Source organism: Pinus tabuliformis, chromosome 7, assembly GCF_031772625.1.
Source record: "Pinus tabuliformis cultivar Carrire ecotype Pingquan chromosome 7, CPIR1, whole genome shotgun sequence".
Taxonomy (NCBI): domain Eukaryota; kingdom Viridiplantae; phylum Streptophyta; class Pinopsida; order Pinales; family Pinaceae; genus Pinus; species Pinus tabuliformis.
In genome coordinates, this window is record NC_142293.1 from 60,375,623 (window position 1) to 60,386,951 (window position 11,329).

General features: G+C 35.2%; 1 protein-coding gene across 1 annotated transcript; it reads right to left on the minus strand.

Annotated features, from left to right (window-relative positions):
* Positions 1-1,697: 1,697 nt before the first annotated feature.
* Positions 1,698-3,692, minus strand: LOC149245196 (UDP-glycosyltransferase 86A1-like). Its single transcript, XM_089455542.1, has 3 exons — positions 3,026-3,692; positions 2,002-2,911; positions 1,698-1,840 (listed from the first exon to the last, which is right to left on the minus strand). Exons 1-3 carry the CDS (start codon positions 3,519-3,521, stop codon positions 1,792-1,794), a joined length of 1,455 nt encoding a protein of 484 aa, XP_089311668.1. The 5' UTR covers positions 3,522-3,692; the 3' UTR covers positions 1,698-1,791.
* Positions 3,693-11,329: the final 7,637 nt, after the last annotated feature.

Sequence of the window (11,329 nt, forward strand, 5' to 3'; positions counted from 1 at the left end):
ACAAATCATCGGGTGGTCCTTCATGTGTTGAACTCTTGCATTGAGTCTATGTGCTAGTATTTCTACCTCTAGAATATCTTTGGTTTTTTTGAGGTAGACAGGAGGGGTCTACTTCTTTTCCTGTTGGTTTGGGACCAAAGCCAAGCTCTGAACTCGGGCATCGTTGCCAAGTTTTGCAGAGAGGAAGGACGAAAATGACTATGCCAAGCAGAAGCATGGCAACAAGCTACTAAAGGTGTAGTGGAAGCAAAAGCAAGAGGAAAAGGCTAAGGTTTGAGGAATTGTGGAGCTAAGAGTCACACCAGAAACCTTTGACTACAAATATTTGAGGATTAAATTTAAATTTTCATATAATTAAAATGAACTATTATTTTATAGTATTTTTAACAAAATTAATATTTTATAGTAATTAATTATAATTTTTTCTTAAAATTTGGTGATTTATTTTTTACAAAATTGTAACTTTTTGGTTACTTAAAGTATATTTTAAACCATATAAATGGATTTACAATCTAGGACTCTTAGATTGTATAGAATTCATAGATCAAATTTTCAATTGATACAAATTGTTATTGAATTTTAAAATTAATTAACCAAAAAAAGCATAAAAGATATACATCACAAGTTTATATTATTATACATCTTATATTGTCAAGGGTTTAGAAATGCCAATAGGCATCAATCTATAATAGGTTGTAAGTCATTCACCTCACAATACATCTCATATTGCCAAAATTGAAAAAAAAAAATAAAATTAACTAAATTATAACTTTATTTTAAATTATTTTATTACTATAAAATTTTTAATATAAGATTAAAAATGTATAGGTTTAAGAAAAAACATATAACTAAGAAAACCATATAAATTAAATAATTATAAGCATCAAAATAATGGATACACCTCACATTGCTAGGATTTAACTAAATTATAACTTTATTTTAAAGTATTATTATTATTGATTATAAAAAGAATCAATATATAAAGTAAACATATTTACATTTAAAAAAACATATAACAAGCTCTTTAATGATGAATATTCACCTCCATTTTACTATGGAAATTATTAACTTGTAAATAGATGTTTTTATAATGCCATCTTCCAATATTATGGATTATCAATACTAGATGTCCAACAAACCATAACTCATTTCATACTACATTTGTTCATGTGGCAGTTTTTTAATTAACCAATTCAATTTAAACGGAAGAAAGGATATAAGTGGTTTTGAGATCAATCTCAACTTTTTGTTTGTGACTAATGCTAAAACTATTCTAGAATATTTATTGAAAGTTAGACCCTACCATCTATCTAATAATTATTGACAATTAAATTAAAATTTGAAAACTTATTCTAAATAAACCAGCAAAGAAGATTACTAAAACAGCAACAACAACTGAAAATATTTTTTTACAAATAAGACTATTTTAATAAAACTTAGAAACATGACTTCTTAAAAATTAAATTGAAAAACAAAAAAGTATAAATATATTTAAAATAAATGTCAACCATCTATCATAAATATTATATAGATATTATTATAAATATTATGTAGATATTAAATCTTTGTATCCACCTCAAAAATATTATTTCAAAATAAATATATAAATGTAAAATGATTAAAAATAATAATAATAAATCAGATATATATTTTAACATTAATTAATTTCATAAATATAGCGAAATGATGTAGGCTGATTAACAATAATATTTCTTTATGGTAGAATAACCATAAATAATTTTTCTTACTTCAAACATTTGGTAAACCGATCCATATATCCAAGTCAATTATTTATTGGAAACAATGAGTCAGGCATTTCTCACTGCCTCGACCATGAAACCTGAAACAGTTGCAGCAGAATTCGATGAAACCAGATTATAAAGAAATAATGTGATTACTCGTTGAACCAAACCAAATTATAAAAAAGTAGTACGATTAACCGTTCAAGATGCCTTGAAAATTAGAAAATCAATATTCAGATCTGCCAGCACTGTTCGTCACCTGAGTTTGGTCTTCAACCCATTTGCAACAAATTCCAGATTTTTGTTGGAAGTTCCTCCTTTCTTAACTTCCATCTGCACTACATCTCTCAGTCTCTCTGCCGTCCTCCTTAGCTCCTCCCCTTCCATCAATCTACTCACTTTTTCTGCTATTTCTTCCCTCCCAATAACCTTTTCAGTATCATTACTACTCTTCAATCTCAGTCCAATTTTCCGTTCATCGGCTAAGAGTTTGCAGTTGGTGTATTGGTCATTCCCTAGAGGGAATCCCAGAAGGGGAATGCCCAACGAGATGCTCTCTAAAATGGAGTTCCACCCGCAGTGGCTCAAAAACCCGCCGATGGAGGGATGATTGAGCACTTTCAGCTGTGAGCACCATGGAACAATCAGTCCTCGCTCTTTTGTTTCCTTCAGAAAGCCGTCCGGCAGCATGGCTGAGACTTCGGTGGCCTCCGGGCCGGGATGTCGGAGCACCCACATAAAACAGTAGCCGCTCTCCTTCAAACCCATTGCTATTTCCTCTACCTGCCTTGCCGACACGGGGATTAAACTGCCAAACGAAACGTATATGACCGACTTAGGACGCTGGTCGTCCAGCCACTTTGTGCAGTCGATCTCTACCCGCGAGCTCGTCCCCACAACGAAGTCGCGAGAGACTGAGTGATCGAGGTACGCCGAAGGCAGCAATGGGCCAACACAGTATACCTGCAATTTCTCTGACAGAGCCTCCACTACATGGCCTTCTAACGCTTGGAAGGAATTGGCTACTACCCAATCTGCTTCTCTGGCTCTTTCTAAACACTGAAGAACAGCTCTGGTGTTTGCAGGGTCTTTCAAAAACGACCCAAGTTCTGCAGGCTGTATGGAGATTTCACCTGGAACGTGAATTACCGATCCCGCCTGACGGTGGACTGCACAGCAAGGGGAAGAACAAATCATTAGAATATTCAGAAGAAAATAGAAATGATGAATGGATAAGGGTTTGAAGCGAAAGTTTCTTGCAGAAAGGAAATAATCATGATCACCTAATTCGGAATGGTGAAGGATCGAAAACATTGAGATGCTCTGCGTCCAGAAAGAAATGGATAGCAGATTGAGCTTCTTGGCCAGAGGCACTGCCCATGTGAGGTAAGTGTCGGCCACGATGCAGGAGACGGGCGTTACATTGGGTTGCCGATGAAGATCGTGGATGAGCTCCTCCACAGGGCCTTCCATGTTACCCAACGACCGATAGAAGTGTTGGATGTTACTCCATCTCTCGAACTCACCAGGCACGCAATCGGGTATAGCCACCATCCGAATGTTGAGGCCAAGATTTCGAGCATGGGCGAATGCATCAACACCGTGCCCCAAATGGGCGTCAGTGATGATTTGATGCCATGAGTTTGTGAGGACAAATGTAATGGAAATTCCCATGGAGGCGAGCTTCTTTGCGAGCTGCATCATAGGATTGATATGTCCTTGCCCCGGCAGCGGGACGACTAGGGCGTGAAAGCCGCCACAATTTCCAGTGCTCTCCATAGTGGGGCTATTACTTTCTTTCGATTCGATGTTTAAAATATATTGGTGGGGTGTATCAGCAACGCAGAGAGCCGTGTTGAACAAAGATTTGCAGGTATTGTAGTTAGTCAAAGGCGGATTCTTTCCACCTATCTTCAGAAATTAGCGAAGATATGTAAACCCTAAACTTGTTCGCCATTTTTGACTAAAAGCACTTTGGAGTTCTTTTGTCGTCCAGTTAATTTTTAATTTTCAAATTTTGGAATATTTTGGAATTTTGACCCATACAAATGAGATTAATTCATTAGTATTATTTTTTTTTATACGTTTCAAAATATGCCAAATTTTTCAAACCTAATTGTCGTGGAACAAGTTCATTTGATGAAGTGAAAAGTGAGATGAAGTAAAAGTGTTAGATCAAATTTGTTGAATCTTTAGATAATATTCAATATTAGCGCACACTTCATCATTATTATGAGTAAATATCCAGTAATGTAATTTTTTTTTGGGAATAACATGTACAAAAAAATAAAAATATTTAATATGAATCCAAAAATAAAAATTATTAAAAATAATTTTACAAAAATTATAAATAAATTACAAATATTAGAATTTAACTATGTTTATATGTGCGTTTATTTATTTTGATATAGAATTTTGAGAATTTTAATTTAATTATCAATAATTATTATGTGGATGGTAGCATTTAATCTTTATTAAATATTCATGAATAGAGAGTTGAGATTTATCTAAAAAAATACTTATGTTGTGTTTTCTTTTGTCCATGTCCATATATACAAGTGTGAGATTTACTTTCCATTCAATTTTTATTTAACCCATTGAACTCTTGTTACAGGTCTTCTTATCATGAGCTAATTTTCTTATGAAATATTCATGAATAGAGAGTTGAGATTTATCTAGAAAAATACTTATGTTGTTATCATGAGGTAATTTTCTTATGAAATATTCATGAATAGAGAGTTGAGATTTATCTAAAAAAATACTTATGTTGTTTTTTCTTTTGTCCATGTCCATATATACAAGTGTGAGATTTACTTTCAGTTATCACTCCTCCAGATCTCCAAGGCTGAGGAAGAGTCCGGTTGAGGTAACCACAAACCATTCTTTTAGCTTAGTAACTAGCCCTACCAAGTCAGAGAGGGCTCTTTCCAAAGGATCACAGCCAAGAGGGTTGGATAGAGTAGGGTTTTAGGCTAGATGTAAAGTGCAGAGGGTTGTTTGATTTGATTTTGGTTGGGTAGTCACAAGGATGGGTGATTTAGGTTAGAGGGACAAGGTCAGGGAAAATGAGATATGATTGCAGACTTTTAAAGGGGCAAGGTAGGTATGAAGCTTAACACTTAAAAGGTGATTTGATGAGATGGTTTAAGACTCATGAGGATTTAGGAAGACTATAAGAGATGTATTCTTCCTAAACTGAAGAAAAATGGACAAAGTATTACAAATTACCCAAAACAAAGCATGGGAAAGCATGTATTCTGCCTATCAACTTAAAAATTACCATATAACAGAAATGAAATGGTTTATGAACTAATAAAACATTCATACAACTGATCACAAACAAGAAACAATGCTAAACATTCATACCACATGTATCCTAGAAAAATAGTTGCAACTCATCTATTGAAACTCGCTAAAATCTGATACAATAGTCTCTGATCACTAGTATAACATCCCACTGAATCCAACCTATAAAATGACTAAGAAAATACATAATATAGGCCTAAAACCAACTCATCCTAAGCTCAAGGGTCGAATCCATGAGAGGAGCAGTTGCAAGAAAGGTTGAACTTATATCTAGAGTGTAGGGTGGTCAAAGTGACTCATCCCTCACTCTAGAAAACTAATTCATTACATGCCACTTAGGCCATTGAATTGATGTATCTACCCTAGATAAAAGTAAAAACATAATATTTACATCATCTAGATGAATTACATGAGTAAAACTTGAATTTCCCATAGGTAAAAGTCAACTTGGAGTGAAACAGTGAAAATAATGGAAGACTGTCAAATGCACAGTGACCTAGTTAAATGCACAATGACCTAGTCAAACGTGCAACGTCCTCAACAAGATGACTTTTGACTGCCTTCCCGATGTCCAAATCTAGCCCAAGATAGCTCATTGGAAAGCTTATCCTGTTTAGTTTCCAAAAATGTTCTTGGTTTTCAAAATGGGCTTTATTTTCCCCTCCAAAATTCAAGTCTCCTAAGACTACTCAAACGCGCAGCGAACATGCCAAAAAAGAGGCAGAAAGGTGATTTTTGGGTTGTTTTTTACCCTTTTGGCTGACCAGATTTGCTCCAAATGGTTAGCAAAAGTACAGGGTGCATGTCCTCGTCATTTTGAATCCAAAAATGCTGACCATTTGCTCATTGGATGCCCCAAAAAAGAGCGCAGCATCCAAGGTGCTGCGCATTTGACCATTTCACTATGAAGAGCGCCCTCATAGTGTCAAACGCATAGTACCATCTTCAGGGCTGCGTTTGGAGGCCTTCCTAGTGTCCAAATTTTCTCCAAGCTAGCTCGTTGGAAAGCCCTTAGAGTATACTTTCCCGATATGGATTTATTTTTCAATTTGAAGGTCATTTTCCCTATCAAAATGCTAATCTCCCAAGACTGGTAAATGCGCAGTGACCAGGGTGCAAAAATTAAGTGTTCTCTTGCAGGAAACGTTTTGAGGTCTTAATCAACTCCAAATTGAGTGCATAATAGATCATTGGAACTATATTTTTGTCTAGTTAGAATATGACTCATCAAGCAAGTCATTTGGACACTCCAAATAGAAGAAAAAGTCATTTTCCCAAAATCACTCCAAAAGTGTAGCAACTCTCTTGTAGCAAATGTATTATTGATATTTATCTAAAACCATGACACCTGTGTAAGAAGTGAAGGAGGTTTTTCATGCTTGGCCTATGATGGAAAAAAAACTCTCACTTTTACCAAATTCATCCCTATTTGGTCTAAAACATAGTTTGAAGAAAAACCAGCCCTATGTGTGGCAAGTGATTTGTCTCTTAGAATGACTTTTTGAAAAATGATGGAGACATGATGTCTATGAGTTTTGAATGGCCTCATACTTATTGAAATGACCTACCTTATTCCTCCTCTACTCATATGTATCTGATTCCATATCCAACCCTAGCTCAGTGGGAGAGGAAATTAGGGTTTAGTGTAGGCAAAACAGGGGATTTGGGAAATTTATAGGAAAGAAGGGAAATAAAGGGGATAGGGGGCTTCTAAATTCTTAGGAAAATTTTGGGAGGTAGGGAGGGATGTTAGGAAGTAGGGGAAATTTGAATTTCAAGGATTGAGTGAGGGGAAGGGATCCAAAAGGGCAAAACACAGGCCTAGTCTAGAAAAGTGTCAAAAGTGTAGCAATAGGCTAGGGTTTGTAGAAAAATCATGATTTTGAGGGATAGGAGTGACAGGAAGTTTTTAGGAAGGTATATTAAGGATAGGGGAATTTGTAATAGCATCAGGATACAAGTTTTGTTGATGATTTAACCATGGAGGTCATGAAACCAAGAAAATGCCTTCAAAACCCTAGGAGAGGGAAATGAGAGGAATGGGCATGGGAAAAGGTCAAGGGAGGTAGATGGAGTGTAGGTGAGTGAGATATCGATGGATAAGAGTGCAAATGAGCTTTCCCTTGGTCTTTGATGGCCTTTATACCTTGTTTAGATTTTCAAAATTAGTCTTGGGACCCACTTTTTCTTTCTCAAACTTGACTTGTCTTTTACAATTTACCTTTGAACTTGATCTTCTGATTTGATATTCTTGGTGGATTTGGAAACATAATGACTTTGAAACTATTCCTTTTGGATGATGGAACTTTGATCTTACAACACTTGGAACCATGATAATTATTACATATTAAAACCATAAAATTACATTTTTTCTTGAATATTCAAATCACAAACTATTTTACTGATGAAATCTTGTTTAATCTTACTCCTTCACTTGATGGTATTTTATGCAGAAGATGGTGTTTTAATGGACCTTGGAAACCCTAAGACCTAATGGAGACTTTGAATGGCTGTGACCATGATGAAAATGACTGTCATGATGAAGACAAGTCATGACTAATGGTATACTTTAGCAAAAGGTGAAATGAGCCAGCAAGGGGTAAATTTCTAAAAGGAGTAAAGGAAACCCTAATTAAACCTTCAGTGACCAAATTTTTGCATGATGACCTAGTGGAATGACAAAAATTTCAGACGGGACTCTAATATGATATAAAAGAGAGATTTTGATCACTGGTGGCAGTATGCAAATACTGACTCTAACACTTTCCATTCAATTTTTATTTATAGCATTGAACTCTTGTTACACGTCTTTTTATCATGAGGTAATTTTCTTAATTTATATGGTTGCACTGCTTATAATTAAAATTAAAATAAAATAAATTTAATTCCAATTAAAAATTGTTGTAATCAAACTATTAAAGTTATATAAATTAAGTACTTTGGATTCTTTTGAAACTCTAAATTTGTTTATATGTTCAAAAAAATCCTTATATATATATATATATATATATATATATATATATATATATATATATATATATAACTAAAGCATTTTGTATTACTTTGAAAAAAGTGTTATATTTCAAATACATATATAAATAGAGGTATGTGAAGTTTAAGCTCAAAACCAAAGAAACATGAAGCACCTCCAAATATATTGAGAGTTACACTTCTCCCTTTAGACATAATTAAGAAGCGACACTCTAGAGACCAATGCATACATATGTCATAGATACATCAACAGAACCCACAACCCCTTCTCTAATACCTTCAAAGGAAATTTCATGGTTTGTTGGAGCAAACATTTGAAATAACTAACCCCAAATTCAACTTTTCCTTCAAATATTTCAACACTCAATTTCCTCATTTATTCTCTTCCAAATATACTTTATACTTTTCCTTCTATTCGTGAACCAATAAAAGGCTTTGTATTGTCACCCACTTCCCAAATTCATATTTTTTGAATTTTTAACCTCCAAAGTACCTCCTCTTTTGCAAGTATATCGCGATGTACCTCCAAATTCTTGTTTGAATTTTTAACCTCCAAAGAAACTCCTCTTTTGCAAGTATATCACACTTCTCTACCTCCAAATTCCAAAGAGCAAGATCTTATTTTCCAAAAAGAATCCTCACTCTAAGGAAACCCAACATGGAAAAAAACCAAGTAGAAGGAAATGCTCGTGAGGGTGTTCAACCCTCAATCAATGGCTTATAAGGGGGTTAATTCTTTAACCATTGTCATAAAATATTACAATGAATATCATTAAAATACAACATACCTAGCTAAAAGCTATTACAATCATCATGAAGCCATTTAGCCACAAATCACCACTCTTTATATCATTGTGGCATGATTGTTCCATAAGTGGACCATCCTGCAGCTCATACTCATCTGCATGGAAAATTAATTCTTTATCTGCCACAATGTTAAACATAATTTAACTTCTGCACAAATCACCATCCTTTCTTGTCATTATTGTTGTCAACAAGCTTGGGTAACATGATTATATAAAGCATTAATCAGTCAATAATCAGTCTTCAAAAGAGATCTTTTAACATCTATTCATGTGCATACATGAGATGTAAATATGATATCACAACATGCTTATTCTAGCAACATTGTGCATGTATAAACAAATAATTATCAAGCATATCACAATAATTACCATGTTACTATGATCATTCTTGCACCAGCACATGTTCATATCCAAAGGAAACCATTGTAATCATCCATTTCATTTAAAGGATATTGGAAACTTATATTTGTTTTTCCATGCATGTAATTAGATAAAAACTTATTCAATAGCTAGTCTTAAGGAAATGTAATCGACGAAACACATTAATCATACCTTCCACATTAGCAACAACACCCCTAGGAGACATCTCAGCCACTCAGACATCTTGCCCCTGGGTCCCACTAATTTTTTAGACCTCTTGACCTCTGGACACTCTGATGCTATGGACATGGCAACATACAGGGACCTCTGGATGCTCTCACACACCTACAAGCCAGTGTCCAGGGACTTTTCCCAGTAGACCTGTGCCAGCATCCGCAGAATTTAAGGCATGTTTCTAGCCCAGAATTCTGGCCACTGCCTAGAACTTGATGTAACTTCCAGAATCCATCAAAGACATGATGATAAGACTAATAAACCAAAAATAAACCTTGGGACTAGGCTTGAGCATATCCAACTGAGACTGACATTATGTCCAACACTTGGCATTAATGCAATCTACAAGTCTAGGATACAAGACAGAGTACGAATGACTGAAAACTCTTATGAAACATGGCAAGAAGGATCACCAACTCCCCCCTTGAATTTTTATAACATCAATTAGGTCTTGCATCTATCGTTTTAACAATTACAAGTAAATACATGAAATAAGCATGACATGAACTAGTCAATTAACCATGCTTATAACCAACATAAAACCATGTAAATAACAGAGATATAACAACCATTAAATCCACATATAAATAAGTACAAAAATAAGAGAAATTATCTTTAATTAATCATAAGAAAATCCAACGTTTTTCGAGACTTCCACGTACCACCCGACCATAGACATGGCTGAACCAAATATTTCTTTCAGCCAGTCACCCCCGTGCCATATTCCAAGCATGAATGTGGGATCTCATGGATAAACCAATCCAAAAACAACCAAGGGAATCTAGAGGTTAAACCACCTCCACCCTCACCAAATCGTGATCACACCAAAATCGATGCTCCAATCACAACCGAACTGAACTTGGAATGCCATCCGGAATCCATCACTATCCTTGAGGAATTTTCCATCTCCCTGTCTCTCAGGCTTTACCGCAATCCAATCCCCGATCACTAGGCCCTAAACCGAGACCAGTCTCTCGGGCTTTACTGCAATCCAAATCCGGATCACTAGTCGCGAAACTAAGACTTCTGCCTCGGGCTTTACCATGTATCATGCCAAAACAGTCAAGAGATTCCTAAGCCTTTGGGAATGAACCTTGAGACTACCTCTGTGAGGCATTCCAAAATCCATCCAGCAAACTTCCCAACATACCATGGCATATGGAAAAAGACAAGGCTAGGTTGAAAACTACTGTCACAACCCAGCAAAACCATGCCACCAATAGCAAGAGAACCATACACCAACATTCAAATCCATCCATGTCAAAAACAACTAGGAAATCACACATATAATATGTTACCTACAAGTATTCTTGTTGAAGTTGCCTTATCTTTCTCTTCCTTCCTTGATCCTTGCTTTCTTTCCTTCCCCTTTGCTTGCTTTTCATTGTATGATCCAAAGCTAGAGTGCTCCAAGAAAACTCTAAGTGACCAAGAGTGAGAGAGAGAGAGAATAATGTGAGAGCTCCAAAACTTGAACTGACAATAGGTTACCAAGTGATCCTCATAAGCCTTTTTATTAATGAGGCCTCTATTTTCTTCATTTTTTCATTATTTTCCTTCATTTTCCTTCATTTTCCTCCTCACATGCAACCTGTGACCTTTTACCTTGATTTTCTCCTAATTTTCTTTATTTTCATAAATAAATGTGCCAAAATGCCTTTTTTTCCTTTTAATGCCTTTTCCTTTGCCTTTGCCAATTTCCTTAGCCATAAACACATCCAGTGATGCCCAGTAGGATGTATTTTCCCAACTTTTAGCTTGGAATAAGTGTCCATTAACTGTGGTCTTATTTTTCCTTTATTAACTTTTATTACATGAAAATTTCACCAGGATTGTTACAATTTGTTTAGAAATACAAGCATGGATTGTGATCAATAATGCATAAAGTAT